The 25,105-nt window shown below is 31.8% G+C and overlaps 2 protein-coding genes across 6 annotated transcripts; both read right to left on the bottom strand.

Moving 5' to 3' along the window:
• Nucleotides 1-685: 685 nt before the first annotated feature.
• Nucleotides 686-10,193, bottom strand: LOC133700989 (MADS-box protein FLOWERING LOCUS C-like). Of its 2 annotated transcripts, XM_062124737.1 has the most exons (8): nucleotides 10,052-10,193; nucleotides 9,670-9,928; nucleotides 3,989-4,067; nucleotides 3,745-3,806; nucleotides 3,562-3,661; nucleotides 2,442-2,483; nucleotides 1,127-1,168; nucleotides 686-1,024 (listed from the first exon to the last, which is right to left on the bottom strand). In XM_062124737.1, the coding sequence occupies exons 2-8, from the start codon at nucleotides 9,852-9,854 to the stop codon at nucleotides 941-943; spliced, it is 594 nt and encodes a 197-aa protein (XP_061980721.1). In that variant the 5' UTR covers nucleotides 9,855-9,928; nucleotides 10,052-10,193; the 3' UTR covers nucleotides 686-940. The 2 variants fall into 2 exon arrangements, with proteins under 2 accessions (XP_061980721.1, XP_061980720.1); XM_062124736.1 differs by lacking the exon at nucleotides 10,052-10,193 and having other exon boundaries at nucleotides 9,670-10,045.
• Nucleotides 10,194-12,559: 2,366 nt separating this feature from the next.
• Nucleotides 12,560-24,005, bottom strand: LOC133700634 (MADS-box transcription factor 15-like). 4 transcript variants are annotated; one of them, XM_062124215.1, is made up of 7 exons: nucleotides 23,655-24,005; nucleotides 16,238-16,316; nucleotides 15,984-16,048; nucleotides 15,791-15,890; nucleotides 14,707-14,748; nucleotides 13,116-13,157; nucleotides 12,560-13,008 (listed from the first exon to the last, which is right to left on the bottom strand). In XM_062124215.1, the coding sequence occupies exons 1-7, from the start codon at nucleotides 23,837-23,839 to the stop codon at nucleotides 12,925-12,927; spliced, it is 597 nt and encodes a 198-aa protein (XP_061980199.1). In that variant the 5' UTR covers nucleotides 23,840-24,005; the 3' UTR covers nucleotides 12,560-12,924. The 4 variants fall into 4 exon arrangements, with proteins under 4 accessions (XP_061980199.1, XP_061980200.1, XP_061980201.1 ...); XM_062124216.1 differs by having other exon boundaries at nucleotides 12,560-12,772; nucleotides 15,791-15,899; nucleotides 23,655-24,004; XM_062124217.1 differs by having other exon boundaries at nucleotides 12,560-12,927; nucleotides 15,791-15,899; nucleotides 23,655-23,998.
• Nucleotides 24,006-25,105: the final 1,100 nt, after the last annotated feature.

Genomic DNA, 25,105 nt, shown 5'->3' with positions numbered 1-25,105 from the left:
TTATTTTTAGTACCTTAGAAGTTAACTGCAATATTTAGTACAGAAGTTAGACGTATATCTACTAACTGGGTGCGCTTTGTTTCTTTTTTCTTTTTAATGAGATTTCTAGACTCTATGTAAAGTCTAGCTAAAACAGTTCAGTGATAGTATAGCAGCAACTGTGTCATGCATTGTTTCTCTCTCTCCCAAAGCATTAATGTTAGTATAGCAGCAAATAGAGAGAGATTCATACATCTTATTCTGTCGTCTACTCCTCTGCATATGATCCACAAATGAAGTTGAGGAGGAAGAAAATCAATCTCTGTAAATTAAACATGCACGGCAATTATGAGATTAAAACAATAATAATTCCCTGCACAGTTGCACTGAACCTGAAATTTGAAAAATCCTTTAATTTCACATTGATAATATGAAATAACCACAAAGGTAAATGGGTTGGATGCAGGCAACTGGATGGCATGGATTAGCGACAGGAGGAAATAGGAAGGATAATTGATGTCCTTGAACTTGTCCTTCAAGATTAATCCGGATGAATTTTTCGTATCGCGGGATTTATATGTACTTCGTTATTTTTAAATATATATTTCCATGAATTTGAGTTAAATAAACCATGCATGCACATGGGCGAGCGCGCGAGCACACATATATGAATGTTATGTATCGGGGCTTAATAGAATGCAGTCAATGATAAATATATGCTTTTGAATAAATGGAAATGTTTAGAAACAGAGTTCAAATGCTTGGGAGGGTGGAGGATACTTAAACATCAGCTCAAATAAGAAAGAGAAGAGAAGCAGAAACGGTGGAAATGCAACTTCGGCAGGAAGATAATGAAGGTAAAATGGGCTAGTGCATGCATGTGAGATCGAAGAGGTAACTAGACTGCCTGCCATTATAGCCGCCTCCAGCGGTAAGTTATCACACTGCATGTGCTGCCTCACTATTTAAGCAAACTCAGTGTAGTTTGTTGTGGAGGATGATACAGAGGGTGATCCGAGTCTTTACCGTTCTTCATTGCTACAATCTGCACGTAATACAATTAACCCAGTTTTCCACATGTTGCAAGTAAAATTCCAATATGCACTTGCTGAAAGAGCAAATGGCAACAGGATTAAACACTCTTTACCTGTTTCTCTAGCAGCTGGTTTTCTTCTTTCAGCATCTTTTCCTGTTGAGAGCAAAAGACATTCATATAAAAATCAAAGTTACCTAATTCAGTTTTCCTATATATATATATATATATATATATATATATATATATATATATATAATAAAGACATTTGATTATGAGATCACTTCATTCATGTAGAATGGCACACAAGCAAACTGCACTTGAGCACCCAGCACTAAAGAACACAAAGAAAGAGCAGAAAGCCCGCACGATTTTTTTTTCTCGTCTGTGGCTTGCTTTATATTCATAAATTACTGCTTTCCCTTCCTCGTGACATTCAATTTAGTAACTATCTTACTTCATTGAAATACCTAATGATGTTCCTCGAATAAGAATGAACGGTTACTAGAGACTATGCATAGGCCCAAACTTGACCATGGTCAGACAATACAGGGGGGACATAGGCCCAAACTTGACCATCTCACCACACAGTATATCATGCATTATTCTTCTAGAGATTATAATAATGTGCAAGGATTCGAAGTAAGCAGCAAAATAGTTTTTAGTCGAAAGTTTTCTCATACTTGGATTGTACGATAAGCAAGCCTTACTTTTGAAGTCAATTTTAGCTTTGACATCCTTAGGAAACAGTCTTTAACAGACAGTAGGAAAGACTTACGAATTGATTATGCCCAACAATGAATAGTGCTAGTTATCCAACAGTACAACCAGAAATTAGGAATGCAATAATATCACCTAAAGCTCATTAAGGTTGACTGGCCATAATTGCTTTGGACCGACTCTATTCTACTATTTTGCTAAGAAGCATTCTGGATTTTTTTTTAAATTAAACTTCAGGATAGCATGCCCATTTGAAACATAATGCAGGAGGTTGATCAAAAGTTCTTAGACGACAACTAAAGCATGATCAATAGACCGATTGCATCCTTGGAAGATCATCGTTGACAATTAATTCAGATATCATTGATGCAGTAAAGGGATGCTATATGCCGGTCCAGGAATCCTGGACATGACATGATCTGAGCATTTTAGCAGCTATAAAATGTTGGATGCAAACAACAGGTAGGTTTTCTTAACTATGAATAAGATGTTTCGGAAGTTTTCTCATACTTGGATTGTATGATAAGCAAACCTGGAAGTTTTTGTATCAGAAACCTTCTCTGGTCAAAAGAGCTACTAGAGAAAAATGAGGATCCTAAGATCATGTCTTGCTCTCTCCATGCAGCATTCATGCATTGATTGCAAATGGGGGTTTATATATTGCAGAAAATGATTTTCAAAGCAGTTATAACCAAATGCACTTTCATACCTGGTCGTGGAGGGACTTCACTGATTCCAACATCATTTGTATCTGAAACAGAAAGGAAAACGATGAAAAGAACTGTAGTGATATTACGAGATAGTATAGTTGTGCTGGTGATTGGGATGTGCCCAGAAATTCAAAATACACTGGTTCTAAAATTCTAGAATAGAAAACAAACTAGCAATCAAGCAACAGATAGTGGATTGAAGATAGTGTTTGTCATAATAATAAATTATATTCTTTCAAAGCATGTTGGTGTTTCTGTACCTCTAACTAGATTCCTAGCTTTTCCAACTGAGAGTAACTTTAGGCTTCCAAGTCTTCTATTTCTTATAGCTTACCTTCAATGTCATCAACTAAATTCTTCAATTCTACATTTCAAGCAACAATGACACCATATAGCTATTAAAGCTTTTTTAAAACTTTTACCTTTGACATCATTAGTTATCAAATTTTCTTTAGACTTTTCTTGACCCAAACACTTTTTTTACACAACTTCTTTCTTGTTAAGAAATGGAGCATTGAAAGTCTCTCAGTGCAAAAATTCTTCTTCGAGAAGGATAACACTTCCGAATAGAATTTTCAACTTGAGCAATAACATCCATCTTTGTAGATGACTGGTCCAGCTTTGCGTTCAACTTTTGCTCTTGTAGGTTGTTTGAACAATTCCCACATTCCCAAGCATCATCTTTTGATAAAAGTTTTTATTTTTCAAAACGAGCCAAAGACTTCTCCATAGACATTGGATATTCAGAATTATCTTCTTTATTTGGATAAGAACCATTGTTACTTCCTTATATATGATTTGGTAATGCAACTTTATTATATAGAGATGACCTTATCTAGGAATGCGTGATCCAGTATTATAGAATCTGGTTATATGAAGGTCATATTTTGCTTTAAAACCCTTCTCTCTACATCATCATAGGTATGGAAGAAGACGCCCTAAGCCAAGCTCAAATCCTGATGCAGAGTTTGTCAAGTATAAAATGGTGCAAGTATCGAGGAAGACAATCTAAGATATTTATAACACTTGTCTAGTGGAAACAAGAGGGTTCCCGATGCATCACAATACGGATTTCAAATGACAAATGACAAAAGAATTCACAAAAGAGAGACAATTAACCTTTCTAGCTCTGACATGTGTTAGAGTACCATGCAGTTGTTTCTCTAGTTCCACAAGGTCACCCAAGGTCAACTCCATAGCATATGGACCTTCAAGGTTCCTGTGACAGAACATACGTTAGTAGATGTTATGCATTTTTAAGTTAACATATGGAGTAAGTATGCTGTAAATTGAACGAGAAACCTTTCAATCATTAGAAGCAGCTCTGCAAGTGATTTCAAGTTCGCATGTTTACCACAATATACCTGCTTAGGAAATAGATATTTAGCAATTGGTTCCATACTACAAGGAATATAAATTTAGAAATGAGGAAAAAATAATGCTATGTCAAAAATGAAGCCATAAATCTTTTTTTTTTCTTAAGTCTCTCTCTTGTTATGACGGTATTTGCACCACCAATAATCCAAATGACACAAGCATTGCATACCTCTGCATGATTAGCATCTTTGGATGAAGTTGCCTTTTTTTTAAAATGGCTCGTGTAACGCTTGAGGATATTAGTTGTACTGTATTATTGTATAAGAAGAAGATGAGTCTTGGTAACTAAAATCAAATCTTGAGATAAATAATATTTAATTATACCTAGCAAAATGACAATGTAACAGGGTGAGTAAAACAACTCCTCCAAATAATCAATTCGATGGCATAAGACAATGAACAAATAGATGATCTTTTAGTTTGATTTCTTAGTACGTTGCAAAACTCTACTTGTTCGAAGAACAAATAGATGCTATCCTAACCAATAAAAACATATATTATTCTTTTGTATTATGAAAAATCATTAGTTTTAAGCTGTCACTTTCTTATGTTTTCATCCAACAACATGATGTGTACATTAGAAAGATCTTATAAAATGTTTATCATGTAATACGATCAATCAAAAAACCTCCTTTCAAATCATGAAGATTTACAAGAGTAATCTTCTGTGCTTATATTCCATGAAAAGAGGGGTTTGAGGGATTGGATCATTATGGCATTAATTAAAAGGCTTTGTCAAAATCATGTTTGATAGCTCTAAGAAACTTAGCTACACTTAAGAGAAGATTTTAACTAAGAAACAATATCTCGCTCCTTTATAGATATTGATGTGACAAAGGCTCCATACACTTACGAAAGAAGTGTTTGATATTGACCACATTAAAAAATCCTACCTTGTACCATTTAAATCATTCACCCATCACCATGAATTCAAGATTACAAAAAAGCTATTTCGGAAAAAGAGAACCCTCCACCTCTCAAATCATTCACCTTGAAAAAAAAATCTAGTCTTATTAACAGTTAAGATATAATTGGTTTTTGTTTCTAATAGATGCCTTTTTTTAGTTTAGTTTCATGTAGCTTGATGATTAATTTGCAAGCTTTTGATTATACGGATCATGAATTTTCTTCATCAAACCCTTTTCTTTCGCAACCACTTGTTTGATCTTTTCATATAGGGTCAGGTTTCATATTGGAAAAAATGGTTATTTTGGGTTAGATGTGGATTTTGGTCTAAATCAACCCAACCCAACCCAACCCATGCACACCTTTACACCTTATATCATACTAAGGGGTCAAGAGTTAGATTCTAGGTAATCTCATTCTCATAATAGAAACTTGTCAGCCTTATTGCACACAACCTAGTGTTCATCATGCACAGTTATATTCCATCACGTGCTTTCATTAAAGAACCACCTTAGGGGAAAACGAAGGACAAAAGATAAATTGTGTGTTTTACTTAATTCTCTTTTATGTTAGGAAGATTGAAAATGTGACAATGAAAGAGAGATGAATCCTTTCAATTTATTTCTTTCATTAGCATTATGTAGTTATAACCAAGGTTCTTAAAAATGCTCTTTTAACATGATATGAAAAATACAATGTAAATTTGGATTGTAAAAACAAATCATAAAATCATAAGTAATTTTTTTTCATACATTGTTGATACAAAAAATAAGCAATTCCATCAATAAAAATATGGTGTAATGACAAAATCCTACCATGCAAGATCTAAGAAAAAAAGTTAGGAGTGGTTGGTATAACTCCACGTTAAGAAAAAAACATTGAAAACAACTATATTTTCACAACTATGCTTTCTTGTTGGCTAACACCAGTTCCATTGCTCCCTTTAAATGCATGATCATTTGTAGTGTTTTAGCTTATCTGATGTTTTTCGCCTTGATGAATAATACATCACTTTTTTATATGATTATTCTTTCTTCTAGATATTGTTATACTTTCATAAGTTTTAGATATTGTTTGTTACACACCATGAATCTCAACAAGTGAATCAATAAGGAATTGTAAGTTTTGTATGAACTAAAATGAATGAATCGAACAATTCATAGTATGATTATTTTTAATCTTGAAGTCTAGTTCCTTATTAGATCATATTTTCTATAGAGAAATCATAATGTTGTAAAGTTGTTTAAAAAACTATGGTATTTAGGCATAAATACATGGTAGATCAAATTTAAAGTATGGTTTGTCACTCTTGTTCGTAAAAAAAATCCATATAGAATAAGAATTTTCAAAGTTTTGTCTCGTAATAGATAAATTTTTATTTGTTAGGAAGGGTTTAAGCAAAACTATGTTTCTTTTATCTTTGCACTATTGATTGAAGAAAGAATCCATAGATACAAGCGTTTGTGGGGCTCATGATCGGTAGTAAAATCACAATCTTATCGAATTTTCATGATTTTAGTATGATTTTATCATTTCCTGATTTTTATGTGATTTTGCACAATAAGTATACGATTTTATGAGTCAACTCGTGATTTTAACAAACTTGGTTATAACTGTCAAATAATCATTTCAACCCAAAAGCTTAAGCTATTAGGTGAGGTCCAAAGATATGATTTATATAATTGTCTAACATACCCTTTCAAATGAAAGCACCTTGAGCTTGAAACTTGGATAGACTCATAATACATTGTGCTTAATGTTTATCAAATAGATTGAGAGTGGAGAGATTTAAACTCATGACCGCTTAATCTACAAGACTCTGATATTATCTCAAAGAACTATCTCAACCCAAAAACTTATATTATTAAGTAAGTTCTCAAGATATAATTTATATAATTCTTTACCAATAACCTCTCATACATCCTCCTCTTTTCCACCTTAGGAACTAGATTTTTCTGTTTTAAGAAAAAAAGAAGTTAACATCTAGCCTAAAAAATTTAGGAACTAATAATTCCATGGCCTCTACATTGTGCAGCAATAATAAAAAAAAGATCTTTCTGATTATTACGAAGTGAAGAACTTCACGAGAGATAACAACATGATGTCCGTCACAGACCTGATGGGTCGAACATCAAGTAAAAATCCTAGGACATTTAATGACTACTAGTTTTCTTACAAGTGTCGCACATGTATGATTTAACTATTTTAAAAATATCTTCTGAACTTTAATATATATAGCTTGTTATGGATTAATAATTAATGAGAAATCATGAATACTTGTCAAATTAAGATATTTGATTTGAAGACAAGCAAGTTTATATACATTTTGATAATTTATAATTAAATAATTTATTCTATTTTTAAAACATAGAAAATAAGAGTCAAGACGTAAAATGGAATACCAGTATTTTCACTAATAAATTTTTATGCAACTCACGAGATAATCTGATATGATTAAAATCTATAAATACCTTCGTCACCAAATAAACAAAACATGTTTCAAATTCAATATTTTCCTACACTTATGTTTTTTTCTAATTTTTTTATGCATACGTCTACTAACTTAATTAGCGAAGAATCTCTTATACCATAAAAAAACTTGTTTTTTCAGGAAAATTTTCAATCATTGATCAAACTCAACTAGTAAACTTAGACATAAGAACCATATTAAACTCATATGTCCTGGCCTAAAATAGCAACTCGTGAAAATCTCATTTTATGTGGAAAATGTTTTCACGATTTTATCCAAGTGGATAGTCAAATTTTTTAGAGGATGAAAATTGAACTCATATACCAAAATAATGCTGTAACGTGAACCAAGTTTTACAACTTACATACCCATAAGAGTACAAGTGAGAAGATTTGCTTATGCCATGTATATTTGAGTAATGGTATCATAATTTAATTAAGATTTTAAAAGAAATCCAATTGTTTTATAAAATAAGTCTGGGTTTATATTTGGGACAAAGATAGTACATTTCTAGGTTGTTTGAATCAACTCTCTATTATAATTGAATTCAAATATTAATACAATGTTTGGTTTGAATTTAATTGATGAATAAGTTAAATTCACGTGTTTGGAAAAAATAGAATTCAATTCATTTTATTTTTAATATTACTCTCATTATCTAATTTACTTTAGTTTTTCAAAAAAAAATTAAAAAGAAGACTAGATAGGTATTTTGAGAAAAGTTAGTTTTCATATTAAATTTTTTTTCCTTTAAGATGATGAGTTAAATGAGTTGATCTTTGATTTACTTGTAGAATTTTTAGAGATTGAATTTCATTTAAAATTCAATTCTTAATATTTAATAGTATTCCAAACATGTTATTTCATTAAAATATCTTGATTCAATTTATTATAGGCCGGTTCCAAATATATTATTCTAGATTTAATAAAAAGAGAACTGACTGGCCATGGTTGGTTCAGTTGTAGTTAATAATGTTTGGTTTGAATTTAATTGATGAATAAGTTAAATTCACGTGTTTGAAAAAGATAAATTTCAATTTATTTTATTTTTTATATTACTCTTATTACCTAATATACTTTAGTTCTTCAAAAATCTTTTTTTTTAAAAAAAAAAAAAGCTAGATAGGTATTTTAAAAAAGTTAGTTTTCATATTAAATTTTTTCTCTTTGGGATTGTAAAAATCAGATGGGTTGATCTTTAATTTACTTGTAGTATGTATTTTTAAAGATTGAATTCCATTTCAAATTCAATTCTTAATATTTAATAGTATTCCAAACATGATATTTCATTAAAATTTCTTAATTTAATTATAGGGTTCCAAACATATTATTCTAGAGTTAATAAAAAGAGAACTGACTGGCCACGTATATTAGGATGGATAGCAATTATAACAAAAACTGTTATAGTTGGTTCAGTTGTAGTTAATAATTAAATTACCTAGTTTCGATTATGATTATGGTTTTCATTATAACCAAACGTATTTGAACTGAAAGAATAATTTTTACCTCTTTTAACTGTTTTCGTATTAAATATTGAAATACTATAATTATTCCATTAATTATAAATAATTAGCAACTCATTTCATATATTCTTTGAGAATGCTTAACTTTTACTATGACGTAGAGAGTTACTTTATATTTGAACAACTAAAATGGTGGTTATCATTATAAATGAATATTTTATATGATTTAAGAATACTTTCATGTGCAAATTCTATTTGATTTTTTTAATATTATATATTTTATAATTAATGTTTTAGCAGACATGTAATTACTCGAACTTGGGTTTATTATTTTTTTTAAAAAAAAACAACAGAGGGTTAATAACTGAATTGATAACCGATTGACCATTGACATCTTTGAAGATTAGCACATGAGCGTGAGTGTCCCCCCCCCCCCCCCTCCGCCCCCTAACTGTGTATAGGTTAGATGTCATCATTACATATAGGTTAATTAAATGCTCATCCTAATTACGCGAAATTTGTTTATCCATGTTATAACCACCTAGCTTAGCAATTGCATGGTAGTTAATTATTTGTCGTAATTAAGAGAAAATTATAAACACCATGTAATTAAACAAATTATTAATACAGAGATGAGTTTGAAATCCATGGCAGAATCCTAACGAAAAGACTAAATTAAGCATTTAAATGTATAGGATTGTCAACAAGTTTTGTTCGATTGTTCAACAGAAAGTTTCGTGTCTTTATATTTTGTATGGATGGATGAACACGCATGCAGCAAATAACACACATACACTAAAGGCGTTTCCTTTCAAAGAAACAAAAGATCACAACATGTGCGAGCCATGACTGCTCGCGTATAAGCAACGATAAGCACCAAATCCCTAGAAAATTGACAAACCAAAGAAATCAACAAGCGATTTATGTGCAAGAACAAAAACAATGCTTCTGTTGGCAATCAAGGGACCTGAGAACGAGGTTTTAACCTAAAAAATAAAAAGAGTTGGGTACCTGCCAACGCTAGAGAATTCATAAAGCTTGCCGCAACTTGAAAAGACAAGGATGGCGACTTGTACGTCACAAAGAACGGAGAGTTCACGAGCTTTCTTGAACAATCCATTTCGCCTCTTTGAGAAAGTAACTTGGCGACTGCTCTTGTTTTCAATTCGTTTTAGCTCCACTTTCTTACGGCCCATCCTCTTGTCAGCAAGCAAGCAGGCAAGCAAGAAAGCTGAGTCGATCGATCCTAAATCTGTGACCTAATTTTTTCCTAATTTTGAATTTTATCCTTTCCTCAGATGAAGGCAAATAAAGCAAGTGCTCTACTTCTATCACAACCGAGTATAAATGGATAAAAAAGAAGAGGAAAAGGAATGAATGTTCAGATTTTTACCGGCAGGAATTGAGTAGTGGGTCTTCCGTATGTCGTCATAAATTCGAGTCATCTCCCTTCTGCCACGTGTTATGCGTGCTTGCAGGGCCTCTCCTCTCCGCATTGCGGCTTCTGCTCCTTTTGATGCAAGAGGTTTTTACCTGTTTTTGTTTTCCTTGTTTTCGTTTTCTAACATCGATCCATAATAAAATAATTGATATTTTATTATTTTCAAGAAAATATTTGTTCGTATCTTTCCATTTAAGGTCTTCTTCTCTTTTTTTCATTTCAAAATAATCAAACCACTCCATGTAGAAAAATTTGATGTTACTTAAGTAATAACTAATGATCTACTATTAGTTATTTATTGGTGTTCTATTATTTTATTTTTAAAAATCTTGGTTTCCATCTAAATAATTCATGCTTATTTCTAACCATTCATTAATTATATTGTTATAAAATCTATGATTCATAAAAAAAATTGATAAGAATATCTTTGATTTTGGCCCCGAAGATCAATATAATGCTATTAGTTATTAATGGATATCTAATTACTTTTTGAATCATAAATTTAAGCTACATCCTTTTTTATTTATCTATCAATAGGTCAACATTGTGATTTTAAAAGGAGAAACAACACAAATTAAAAGTTTTGCTTTTCGGGCTTCTATTTGGGATTAAATGAAATGAAATTTAAGATTAAATTGAAGATTATTCATAGAATCTAGTATTAAATTATTTTTTTTATTTAGCACATGTAATTCACGCGCCAACATGTCAGGAAGAAAGTTTCATTTGGGAGGCGTGTGCGACTTCCTCCAAACTCTGATTGTAGCCTTTCTTGATGTTGTTGAAATCATCGTGGCAATAATATCCTTCCAAGGTGACATGTGGAAAAGACAGAGCTCTAGTATAGGTCCAACGACCAAATATTTTTCTCTTTCTTTTCCTCTTAATTTTTTTTATCTTTCCTCCATTCGATTCTAGTGCTTGAAATTTTTTTCTTCCCTCTATGAATAAAAAGGGCTGGAGTTTTTCATTGATTCTCCGTAGGTCCCTCAATTTCAATCATCTAGAAAACAAAAATCCAAGCATTGTTTTTGCAAAATCCAGCAATGACTCAATGACATGCATTGAGGCTATTAAAACAAACTACCAAGATCAAATAAAATTATCGTGAAAGGATCAAGTTGAAAGAGAAAAAAATGTGTGATAAAAAAATTGTTTTATGCGAATCCATAATATAATTATGTTTGTGTGTATAATGGAATGTACAATAAAAGGCTTTAACTTTTTTAGAATTTTGATAATGAAACTTTATCTCATCTTTTGAATTTTTGACAAATCCTAATAGTGACCGCTCACATTTTATTCTTCGATTGTATTATGAGAAAATAAATATTTCTTAGTTAATAGAAAACTATTTTTTTATATTCAGTTTTTCTTTTTAGATGGAAAATTGAAAAGGTGTTAATGATGAACATGAACTTTTATTATATATAAAAATACAATAATATTACAAATATTTTTTATTAAAAAAATAATCAAAACTCATCTTAATGGTTTGCTTCCGTAATAATCTAATTATATAGTATTAGTTTTATTTTATTTAAATTGAAATTTTTTGTGAAAAGTTATAGTGCTAATTACTTAATAAAAAATATTTATATTAGATTTATAGTAAAAATTAAATTTATTATACTAATTTATTATTTTAATTTTTTACATTGCTAAAAAGTGTTTGTAATTAGTTTTTGTTTCTGAAAAATAGCACTTGAATGGGAAATTCTAATTATATTTTTCTTACTCTAACTTTATTTTTTCAAAAAATTAAAATATTATTTTGTTTCTGAAAAACCCTAAAACTTTAGTGTAAATACAATACTGGAATGACCTCGCATAAGTTTTTAACTTGTACGGGAATGCTCAATTAGGTCCACAAACAATGTTTTCCTCAATTTCATCTTTTATCTCTGAAATCCTCAATTGAATTATTCTATCTAAAATTATCTAGATATTTTAACATAAAAAGACAAGTTCTATTAAAAAAGAAAAACCTTTTGCTGCATTAATTTAGCACCTGACATGTTAACGTCCATATATAAACGAGGACCACTTTGAGGAAAAATATAATTTAAAGCTCTAGTTCAAAATCGGTGTATAAATTAAAGACTCAAAAGATTAAAAGTTGAGAAACCCATACTTTTAGTCAAAGTTATCAAACTCATCCCGATCCATCCAACTTATCTGAGATAATAACATCACACTGAATTTAAAACTTTAACGAATTTCATCATTTTTCGGCGAGAAAGGGAGCGTCGACGTGTGATACAGGGTAGTGTGCATGCATAAATCATAAGAGACGAGGTAAGATCGAATGATACTTGTCCCTTAATCTCATTGTTCAAGATTAACCCTAACAAGCTTTTACCCTTGAAGGCCTTACCACAAGCTTTTCATATTTATATATTTAATGAATGTCACATTTCTCTCAAAGACGTTCATTTTCTGCGTGTTTCCAAACGAATATTTACCACAAGCTTTTCATATTTATATATTTAATGTCATTACAGAATTCAACAATAGAACGTTGCGCATCCGATCCTCATAACATGCAGAAAAAGAAATGAAGAGTACCACTATATATGATAGGAGACACGCAGTGGTGATAAGCGTCTGAGAGACTTCGGAGGTGAGGAGGAAACTTTACACACTCACTCAACATTTCCGTGAAGAGAGAAGCTGCAATGGAAATACAAGAACAATATAATGAAGGTACATATCTTTTGCTAACGCATGTGCATTTAAGATCATGCAGGCTATTGCCAGATTTTCTGCCATTCCGACCACTTCCAGCATGTAGTTTAACTTTGCATGCAGTGCGGCCTTCAAACCTACTGTTTAAGCAAACCAAATAGTGGTTCAAAAGATCCAGACATCATGCCATTAGTCTCATTGTCATTGTTCATGGCCACAACCTACATGTAAAATAGTCAAGTCGACAACATCCAGTTTGCCTTGTAAAAAAACTTGAAGAATGTGCTTAGTACGGTGACATCCTAAGATTATTCATTCTTATGCTCACCTGCGTCTGTAGACGTTGATTTTCCTCCCTTAGTGTCATTTCCTGTTGAGAGCAAAAGTTATATTTCAGCAAAATCAACATCTAATTACGGATGGAGAGATTAGCAGTCCACGTGATGTGTACTGGCCTTATACATTAATTCTCACCCTAGCTAGCTAACTCGTTTATATATATTTCTCTCCGTAAAAATGGAATGCGGCACCGACACCACCCCTAATTCTAACACAGCTATTCATGTTGAATGACACGTGTGCATTACACCCATGCACAAACAGGCGTACAAAGACATGCTGGAAGAGAAATACTGTGCGAGCAAGCAGCACATGTTTCTACCAAGACAAAAATGCAGTCAGATAACAGAGTCCTAATGACATTCATATCTACTTCAAATGTATAATTTATTGTTCCAGTTCTTCATGATATTAGTTAATTGCCTGCCCTCGTTTGAGTTTTACTTCTGATTTATCTGATACCCTTCCTGAGGAGAAGGGCGTAAGAAAAGCACAGTAGCTCGACCCAGCCTTTTAAGATGTGATAATTTAGAGACAACAAAGGCCCAAACAAGAGTATCTCGCACATAATATTATCCTAGACATTCGTTGGAAGTGAAGCAGATGATTGGACGAGATATATAGTTCTCCGATGTCTGTTTAGAAGCATTCCAGGTTTCATTTCTGAGTTCTTTACTGGGTAGCATGCCATCTTGCAACATACCGCAAGAGGCAGAGCAAACTTTTTTAGATGACAATTACAGCATATACAAACAAATATTAGATGCAGGCTTGGAACATCATCAATTGATTGAGACATCAGAATGTAACAGCTTTTAAGAGATTTGCAGGAAGTTCCAAGCCGCACCATTCTTGCTAATATATATTTTTTTTCAATCCTCATCTTATCATCTATGTCAGTATTTTTGCATGCTAGAGATTAGCCGGTAGGATGTGCAGGGCAACAGGTTTTCTCGGCTAGCAGCCAGCCTTTTCAAAAGCATTAAAGATCATGCAAGTGTTTGCCCATTCAAGGTGTTTGGATGAATATAAAACCTGGAAGTTGTATCGAGGATCATCTTTACACCACCCTGTTAAGGCCTAAAGACCTGCTAGAGCAAAATTGAGCATCTGAAGTGATGAGGTCTGGTTCTCAAAGAAGCATCCATGCATTGGTTGCAAATGAAAACGTAAATTTTAAAGGAACGATAGTGAAAGAATGGATGCTAGCTGCTAGTGTGGAACTATTAGAATAAAGTCTGCGGCATGTGATGGACAAACCAGCCGTTCCTTTCTACCCGTTCAAGCAGCCAGCTGTATATATGCAGGTTGACTAGTTGTAATCCAGTGATTACAATCCCGTGTTTTTACAAACTAGGGTGGAAATTTTTTTAAATCTAGCTAGTAAATAAGCATGGAAGCTTGATCATATAAAAAGGGTATACATAGTCTAGGGGAACTATTGGAATAATTTCATAAAGATCCTGATAAAGATCAACTTTTCTTTTCCTTTTCTTTTTCTTCGAAACTTGAATAGAGTGATGGATGACAGAATATTGATAGTTTCAAAGTAATGTTTGATAATGAAATAAGCTCCATACCTTGTCATTGAGGGCATTAATTGTTTCCAACATCAGTTCCGTCTGAGACAAACACAAATCAAATGAGATTACAAAATGCAGAGTGAAAGTTCAAAAAGCATAGAGCGATGGCAACTTTCTTATGTTCAAATGAATATTTGCCACCTAAAGACCTTGAAGGAGAAAACCCCAATGATAACTAAAGGTAATCATGAAATAGATAAGTTGCTCATCAAGGCTAAGCATCTAGTTCTTCCTCTTAAGTGAGCTAATTATGAGACCACACTAACAAGTTCAGGACTGTCTTGGAATACAGGCTTTTTATTTATTTATTTATTTTTCTTTCAGCAAGTGGGCATCCTGACTACCCCTCCAGCTAAATGCAAACCATTACAGCCACACGTCCAATGTGAATCTCGGACTGAAGTCCACATGTGTAGCCAAACATGGAATTGTTGGGTATCTAACAGCATTGAAAACAAACCTCGATTTCGTGTTCCTAATACACAAATCACAAGCACGTACTTGACTACCATGGGCCTGTGTGAAGTGTGCCAGTTAGTGGAATTATTGATCAATAGCCAAGAAGGTGCTTAAATGAAGAGACGCAGGCATGTTGCTGAGATCTTTTCCAAGTTTACTTGGAGTTGGGTTGTCTATGCAAGAAAGGAACGGCATAATAGCTCCAAAGTGTCAATAAAAGAAGGTGCAAAGCATTTTTATATATATCAAGATATCAAACCCTCGGCAAGTTATGTTGGAGGAATGTTTCTTTTGTTTATTTTTTTTTCTTTTGAGAATTATGCTGGAGGGACAATCAAGGTAGCTCAAAACAAGGGTATCTAATTTTCAAGTCTAGATCAAGATATTGATGTGAGACTGTAAACCTAGCAATATCCATAAAGTATTATTATATGGGACGTGCTCCATTTTGTAATGGATGCTAAGCCAAGATCAAATCATCACAAGCAGAGAGCATGTTAAAAGGAAATGGTGCCACTATTAATGCACTTGGCGGCATCAAATATTTGTCGAGTGGAGCAATTTGGTCCATGATGCACCATATAATGGCTCTTCAAAGAAAAAAGACAGAGACACGAATGACCTTTCTAGCTCTCGTACGTCTCAGTGCAGCATCAAGTTGCATCTCCGTTTGTTCTAGGTCGCTTAAGGTCAGCTCCTCGAAGTTTGAATTCCCAACTTGCCTGTGGATACTATATATATACGTATCTGAATAGAGAGCATGCATTGATATCCATAACATTTAGCATAGGTATACAGGAAGCTGTGCAAGTTACCTTTGTACTGTTTGCAACAGCTCTGCAAACAACTTGATTTTTTTTTCATATTTACCGTGATATAGCTGCAGATGAATGAGGAAATGTGCAAAGTCATACCTAGTTTCGAATTACACGATAAAAACTAAGCAAATAAGAAAGAAGATGACGATATGAAAAGAATGAGCTACCGTGTAATTTTTTTATCAGCTTTTCCATTGTTAAAACATTATTCTCTACATGATTTAGTTAGCCAGACAAAAGTAATTGCTTACCTCTGCATCATTAGCACCATTAGACAATGCAGTTTTCTCTTCGAAATAACTCCGATGACGTTTCAGGATTTTGGCCAAACTGAATAGTAGAATTGATGGCATTAGAATGAAAATCCACAAAATACAAAAATAAGTTGCACGCGCAAATCAGCGTTGTTCAACATTGTCTATATCATATGGTAGAAAATGAATGCAATCTTCAATAAACCTCTTAGAATATATCTCGCACATTTATAGACACAAGCCCTACATAAACCCAAAAGTCTTTGAACAAAACTATATATGAGATATGAGATATGAGATGTGAGATGTGAACTACGTAACATGCGATTCTCCAAAAAATCTTGGTTAAGGAGCTCCTTAAAAACAACTAAATAAACACCACAAAACACCCAAAAGGGTCAAGATAACTGTTACAGAAAGAACAAGAAATATAGCTGTCTGTCTCAACAGCCAAAAAAAAATGTCTGTTTACATGACCTGCAAATTTCTTCTTAGAGAAACCACACCATAAAACTTAAATATGCTTTGAAAAAGGCCGCACAAAAACTAAAGAGGAGACTTCTTCTGTCAGAGTAAGAGCCAACAGACTCACTTACAAACCTCACACAATGTTCATTTCTTAGTGCGCAAAAACAAAAAAGAATTTGGATGACGTGTTAAATAACAATATTTGAGCGATTCCTAATTTTATAGTACTTGCCTCAACAAAAATAAATATCTATAATTAAAGCAGTGATATTAGATGTTAAGTAAGGATGAAAAAATTCTTCACTGCAGATATTGAAAGATGGATCGAGATCGTAGTTAAAAATTAATACCCAAAAATAATCGTTGTAAAGGGACAAGATTTTACTGACTAATGGAATAAGTTTAAGATTTTTTTTTTGGTGGTTCTCACCAAACTGCAAGTTCAAAAGGAGTTTTTGATCAATAAAACAGACTTCTGCGAGGAAAGTACACTTTATGGAGACTCAGGGAATAGTTATTTAATAATTAAACTTAACAATAATGGCATGTTAGAGGCAGTCTGCAATCAAAATGGATACTTATTGACGTTGTTGAGCGGCCGATAATCAATAATGGACAATGCTCACGCTTAAGTTTAATGAAGAAATCTTTTTACTTAAAAGAAGTTTGATAATTGAGTTTGCATTCTCAACTTTATAGTGGAGGTCAAAATAATGGAGGATGGCGGGATACTATTACTCATATTATTAAGAAGTATCGGCTTTTTATTGAGAATAGGCTTCCAATCTTTAATTTTCCATTATCAGAAATGTGGCAAAGGTATAATACTCCTTTATCAACACCGGATATCAAGTTTCCACAACTTTGAAAAACCGTTGCTGTTACAAAGTGGGCAATGGAAAAGATTTTTGGTTTTGGACAGATCGTTGGCTGAAAAACAGAACTCAAAGACAACAATTTCCTCAACTTTTTAACCACACTACAATGCCAACAGCAAGGATTGCACATATTGGTGATTTGAACCTATTTTGGAAGAGGCACTTAAGGCATTCAAAGTTGGAACAAGTTAATCATCTTCTTGCACTGTTAGATGGAGTAAAACTAAAGCATCACACAGTCGATTCAAAACGTTGGGAATCTGAAAGAAATGGAGAATACACCATGAAATATTGCAACATCTTCTTTGACAGAATTGAGTACCCGGATATGTCTTCCATAATTTGGAAAGATACTATGGAAAGGAAAAGCATCACCGAAGATTGAGATTTTCTTGCGGTTCTTAGTACTTCAAGGCAGAATTTGCACAAGGGAGAGTTTCTTGCATGTAGACATGTCATCAACTTAGAGCAAGCTATATGTCCCCTTTGTGCTAATGAAATAGAATATGTTGAACACCTTCTCTTCAATGTTATGACGTTTGCAAACTTTGGAACCGTTTTATGAATTGGTTAGGCTTAGAACAGTGCATGACAAGGACCATAGAAGTAGTCTTGCTAGAAAAGGAGTGTAGTGGGGAATTTGGTTGGTTTTTCATGACGAGATACCATATTGGAATATAGTTTTTGAGTTAATTTTTCATCGTCTACCTTTGTGGCTCAAGACTATTAATGGTAACTTCAAGTACACATGAATGGACTTGTTCAGAGGGCCATAAGGTATTCTGAAACGGATTAATAACCAATATCTTCATGTCATATAGATTAAAAAAATTGACAACTGAAGTCTGGTTGGTTTTTTTCTTTTCCTTGTTTCTTTTCCTCATTGTACATAACGACCTTGTTTCTTTGTTTTGATAATGCTATCACCTTAATAGAGCTAGATTTATATATAAAATTCCTTGATTATTATATATAAAAAAAGTAATCAAAGATACTTTTTGCAAGGAAATGACACTTTCTAAGACTCAGGAATAATTATTAATTAAACTTATCACTAATGGCATGTTATAGGTAGTACGCAATCAAAGTGGATAATTATTCTTGATGGTTAGGTTACCTTGTTGGACGACCAATAATCAATGGACAATGCTCCTGCTTAAGTTTAATGAAGAGATCTTTTTAACTTAAAGGAGTTTGATAAGGAAAAGCAAACCTCTTAGAAAAACAGACTATATTATAGATAATTATATGGTAGAGAAGCAGATTAAATTATAGTTAATTATTTGGTAATAAAGCATGAATTAGGGTTATTGCATGAAAACCTTTATCAACAACAATTATGTCCTTTTTCTTGCTTATTGTCTTCATGTATTGTATTTTTGGTCGTCTGCATCAATTGGTATAAGAGCGTAACAATTCTTGATGATTATGTGTTGTTGAATAACCATAACAAGAAGAGGTGGTCATAGAAAAGGACGTGTTTATATAGAAAAAGATGTGATTCTTTCTTGAAACAAAGATGTTAAGGAATTGGTGATAGAAAATATGTAAAGACAGATTGCAAAATTGACTTGTAAGTTAACGGTAATAAAGTTACAAAGGCAACTTGAAGAATTATATTGTCAATTAACATAGATGAAGAAGAAAAACATGAAGGATCATGAAAAGTGTACTAATCATGAATCCATGATTAATTTTGAAAATGTATTTTAGAGGTATGAGTAGAGAAATCAACTTCTTAATAAGGATGAATATGATGTTGAAACTAGAATCAATTTTTTTTTAATGATTCGTTTTTTTTATGGATTGAAATCAAACACTAAAATTCAATGAGAAAGAGGTGGATGGTGTAGAAGAAGATTATTTTGATACAGAAACTTGGTATGTGATGACTCTGAGTATGCAAAAAATATTCATACTAACAAGTAAATATTTTAATCTTAATAGGGAAAGAAAGGAACAAAACTAGATGTGGTTTTAAATGTGAGTTTTGATGAAGTATATTGTGGAGGATGCACTTCACACATGCTTGAGAAAAATTTTAGAATTGATAGGATAAAAGTTAATGTTTTTGAACTTCAAATAAAAATTATGAAACAAATATTCAAAAATTCTCCTAGTAGAGAAATCATCACACATCTTATTAGTGATGATATAAAAGATACATAAGAGATTGTTTGGTTTTTGTAGTATTAGGTCTCTAATTGAGTTAGATTCTGATAAGGCTGTTACATATGCATGGTCTTTAACATAGCACTAAGATTGGTTTCGTGGTTTCATTGCTAGGGAGGATGAACATGTTAAAAGTCTTAGAATATAAAGTTATGATGTTAAAAGTCTTAGAATATAAAGATTGAAATATTTTGATTGGATAACCATTAGATTAAAGCAAGAGAATTAAATTCAAGAACAAGTTCTCTCCAACCCGCCAATGAGACTAATGCAAAAGATTTTTTTCCCAACACATAACCTTATGTTAATTGACATAAATTTTGATTTGGTCATTGGATCATATTGAAATTTTGATAGGATATTTTAGAAGCCTTGTTTTTTTTAGGGTTAAAATTTCATAATCATTCGAGATTGGTAAGGTTTAAAAGTTATTTTTCAAGATTTGTCATATTTTTCTAATTGATTTGGGATTATTTTTTCTATTTAGTTTAAAGTTCTTTTTTTATTATTATTTTGACTTTATTTAGGATAGTTTGACTTTTATCTACGCAACCTATAAGAGATTTAATATTGAATTTTGATTAAAGAAAATATTAAGAATGTACAAAAACACAAATAATCCAAAATCATTTCTTAAAAATTCCAACCATTTGATTTTATGTAATTCCATAATAGGATCTTCATTCAATGCCCAAGTTTTTTTTAGAAGTGGTTTTGAATAGAATATTTGATAAAATAGTACTGCTTATTATAAAGTTTTGAGATTGTATCACCTTCTCATCATTTTTTATGATATTGCAATTACATTCTATAATATTTTAATTTATTAACTAAATCTTGTAAAACTTAAGGATTCATCAATATAACCAAAATTTCATTGCTGTCGAGCCATTTATCAAAATTCTTTTTATAATTGTACATTATTTGATGATCTAGAATAGAGATTCAGACTTCTTGGACAATTTCTTTTGGATGGAACCATGCATTGAGTTGTTGTCATAACATTTTACGATAAATTGTCAAATTGTTCATAACAAATGCAGTAACTTCTGTATAATTGAAGCATAATTTTGACATCTTATTTAATTGTAAGAATGCTTGCTAGCATACCATTCAAATGGTTATCTTTCATCTATTTGATTGTCACAATTTGTAACTCCTTCAGGCGGGAAGGTGTGTATATATATATATATGGTGATCAGTATTTGCTCTAATAACGCTACACGTAGTAATATTAGGCACTCCCCTATCGATTATCTTAATTAAGTCTCCCACTTAATCAAGGGCAGGTTTAATAGGCACAAAGGTTAATCTTTCATTCAATTTTGGTGCAAGATTTGGATTCTTAATATTTCTTTTTTTCCCCCACAATTTTTTGATAATAAAGTCATACATTTGAGAATTTACCTCAAGTCACATAAATGAGCTTTTTTTATCACATTTGATATTAGTATATTAAAATAATTTTAAAATACAAAAAAAAATTAATTTAAAGTAAAGAAAAAATATAAAAAAAATTAATTTTTTTTAAAACACTTTTAAAACATAAATAAAATCAAACATTTTTTTAATAGCTCAAGCATCACGTATAGTTAAATGAGAGGATTGTTAAAATATGTTAGCTTTAGACTTCGGTATCCACATCATTTAGATAAAACTAATATTGTGCACATCATTTAATAATTAAATTGAGTAAATATATTCATACATATTGAAGGCGATGTCAAAGTGTGGAAGTTCCTAATATTTCCTTATATGAACCTGCATCCATATATACTCATTCATCTCTCTTCTTAGTTTACCATATGAACAATTAAGGGAAATATAAGATATTGTTCTATTGGTGTCTCATGACATAAAAAACAAATATAAAAACATGAAAATAAATATTTTTAGATAATTATGAAATAATTTTTTATTATTTTAAAATATGGAGGACATCAAGATATGTTTTTTCTATTCTAATTATTTATATTGTTTCTGTTACTAGACAATAACAAAACGCCATCAAAAAATTTTAAAACAAGCAGCGTCATAGTAATATCATATAACTCATTTTTTAAATAAAGTAACTAAAGGGAAAAAAAAACACAATAATGTAATCGACTAGCTAATTAACTATAACTAAAAGGGATCGGTATTTTACTGTAGGCTGAGTTATTGTAGATTGTGAATGTTTTTACTGTGAATTACACTGTTCGGTACAATAACATGAATTACTATAGATTATAAATGTTTTCACTGTGAACTGTCTTATTTAGATTTGTTTTTGCTAAAAGCATCATGAGATCATGAGTTAAGAAGGCATAACAACAGGGATACCCTTGACACCTAGAGTTGTAAGGATGGGGATTGGGGGGCTGTCCTTTTTTGTTGGAGAAAAAATAATGGTGCTGCACGAAATAGCTACAAATACCTATAACTCGACTTCATGCCAGGATGTTAGGGCCGGAACCACACGCCTGGAAACAATCCAGGAATAGGAATAGATACTTGACGCTAGGGCCAGCCAGCAAGCATGGCAACAAGTCACCTGGCACTAAGACTCAGGCTCCTGTGTCCTGAAAGCTAGTTATAAACCAAAGGACATTGTCTTTTTAATTTAAATGCTAAATGGGTTTATTCCTTACGTCATCATGCGGAATTCAATCCTACAAGAAGCTATTGCAAAGAAATCTATCGTATGAATTACCTATATAAGACCTAGCCGAGGAAGAACTTAACTTACCTGTATAAGACCTAAATGAGGAGGAATACCAAGTTAAAAGCATCCTCGACAAGTAGCATACACGTGTGGGTGGTCATTCTGTCATATGAACAAAGGTAGAGGCATGCATCATCCAATGACGATAATGCGCGTGCAGCATATGTATGGCAATATTCTGAATTTTTTAAAAAATATTTTTTGTTTGAAAATATATTTAAAAAATTAAATTTTTTATTTTATTATTGATATAAATATATTAAAATTATTGAAAAATGCTAAAAAATATTAAATTACTAAATTTTTTAAAGACACGTTTTTTTAAAGTCACTCTACCATGATTTCAACACACTTCCAAATATTTACCGACACCCTCCTAGAGAAATAAAAGATAAAATCACATGCTAGCTATGACAGCATCAGCAAAAAGCTGCTTTGAGAAAATAAATGTTTAGGTTTGTTTTTGTGATGTTACCGTGATTTTAAAAAATTAATTTTTTATTTTAAATTAATTTTTATATATTTTTAAATTATTTTGATATATTAATATAATTTTTTTAAAAAAAAATACTACTTAAATATATTTTCAAGCAAAAACAATGCATCGCTACCGGCTCAACAGCTCAACACTACTATTGTATAAACGTGTTAATCGTCATGTCAAACTATCGAACATACTCGTACTTATCACAACAACAACACTGAAATTAATGATAATGATAATCAGAAACATTAAATTATAAAAAACGTAGATAGAAACAAATCTAAGATTAGAGTACCTATCCCCTACAGAAATGATTATTTTATTAAGGATCGTTCTAGATAGAAGAAATGATAAACACCAAATACCCCAGAAATAATAACAAAAATAAATAAATTATTTGTGAAAATACAAAAACAGACCTAATAAAATAGGAAATAAAAAAATTTGTGCAAAAACAAAAACAGACCTGATCAAGTAGGAAATCAGGTACATGAAATCCAAGATTCAATAATGAGTTATCAAACAAACATGAACTTTATGAAGAAAACTGTTCGTCATAATATTATGTGCACAGTACTGCAGTGTAGCAGCATCAACTCATGCTAAGCGTTCGTTCCGGGTTAAGAGATTGAAGATCAATTTTGAGACAGAAAGCTAGCGGAGAAGTGAAACAAGGCAAGCTATAAAGACATAAATAAAAGTAAGTACCTGCCGGCGCTAGAGAATTCATAGAGCTTGCCACTACTGGAGAAGACGAGGAGAGCGACTTGGACGTCACAGAGAGCAGAGAGGTCGCGTGCTTTCTTGATCAGTCCATTTCGCCTCTTCGAGAAAGTGATTTGACGACAGATCTTCTTTTCGATTCGCTTTAGCTCCACTTTCTTTCTCCCCATTCTCGATCCAAAATTCTACCTCGCCTTGTTTTTACCCTAATTTAAATTAAATAATGATGAAGGAATGCTACCAAAAATATATATAGAATATTTTATGTGTATGTGGAATAAATTTTAATTTGTTTTTTCAAGGTTTTTTTTTTTTTTTAACAATTCTTTTAGAAAGGAGAAATGAAAGGTCGCAAATTCGAATCGTCTGCGTTCTGCCACGTGTCGTACGCCTTCGTCTCTCGTATGCTCAACTTACTGCGGCTTTGACAAGTGAGCACTAATATCGTTGCTGTCTCCTTCACTCCTATTAACTTTTTATTTTGCAGGTTAATAAAGTTGATCCTGTTTTTCATTTAAAATATCAACATTACTTTTTATAAAGTATTTAGCATTTTATGTCAATTATTAGAGTTGAATTACTAATCTTAAAAAATAATAGCATCAATCACTCCATCATTAAATCCTTTGACTTGTACTCAACAAAATATATATTCTCGGAATAAAGTGAAATATATAACAAAAATATTACACAATTAAAAAGTACAAATAACAACTAATTAAGAAATAATTTCTCTCTTGTATTTGTTTTATGTTTACAGATGGAGTATTTATTTTATATTTATTCTTTAATTATAAAAAAAAAAAGCAATTAATATGGTAATAACATAGCAATGTTTTATTTGTATGCCCCAGTTGAAAAATGAAAGTTGTAATTGCATTGCGAATATAATTAGATATTTTCTGATTGATAATCCAGGATTATTGTTTAAAGATTATTATAATGGAAGTTGTAATTGCATTGAGAATATAATTAAATATTTTTTTATTGATAGTCCAGGATTAATATTGTTTAAAGATTATTATATTTTGTTGTGCATGTTTTTTCAAATAAAAAGCATTTTATATATTGCACAGCATAGTTTTTAAACCCAACCCGGTGGTCGACCCGATATAATGATCGGGTCACGGGTCAGTTGGGTTGACCCGGTTCAACCCGGGTCAACCCAAAAAAATATATATCTAAGCATACATTGCTGAGGCGTGAATCAAATTGACTCTTTAACTCTTTCACACAAAAACCCAACCAATAAAAAAAAAAATCTTCTTGACCTGTTGGCACCATTTAGCAATGACATCGAGTGTTGAGTGTGAACCAATTACTTCAAAAGACTAGTCTTCTTGTCGTCTTGTCAGAATCAGATTGTTGGGTGGATTTGGATTTGTCCACCAATTCTTTCAAAGAAAGAAATGAATCCTCCGCAGCTCGACTCACGA

Source organism: Populus nigra, chromosome 8 (assembly GCF_951802175.1).
Source record: "Populus nigra chromosome 8, ddPopNigr1.1, whole genome shotgun sequence".
Taxonomy (NCBI): domain Eukaryota; kingdom Viridiplantae; phylum Streptophyta; class Magnoliopsida; order Malpighiales; family Salicaceae; genus Populus; species Populus nigra.
This window is presented reverse-complemented; position numbering and strand designations above follow the sequence as displayed.

Excerpts from the sequence above, each read along its gene's own strand:
- LOC133700989 (XM_062124737.1), bottom strand. The coding sequence starts at position 9,854 with ATGGGCCGTAAGAAAGTGGAGCTAAAACGAATTGAAAACAAGAGCAGT. Across the intron at positions 3,662-3,744 it reads CTGCTTCTAATGATTGAAAG|GAACCTTGAAGGTCCATATG; the intron begins GTTTCTCGTTCA and ends GTTCTGTCACAG. Across the intron at positions 1,169-2,441 it reads TGAAGTCCCTCCACGACCAG|GAAAAGATGCTGAAAGAAGA; the intron begins GTATGAAAGTGC and ends TGCTCTCAACAG.
- LOC133700634 (XM_062124214.1), bottom strand. The coding sequence starts at position 23,839 with ATGGGGAGAAAGAAAGTGGAGCTAAAGCGAATCGAAAAGAAGATCTGT. Across the intron at positions 15,900-15,983 it reads CTGTTGCAAACAGTACAAAG|TATCCACAGGCAAGTTGGGA; the intron begins GTAACTTGCACA and ends GTATATATATAG. Across the intron at positions 14,749-15,790 it reads GACGTACGAGAGCTAGAAAG|ACGGAACTGATGTTGGAAAC; the intron begins GTCATTCGTGTC and ends TGTTTGTCTCAG.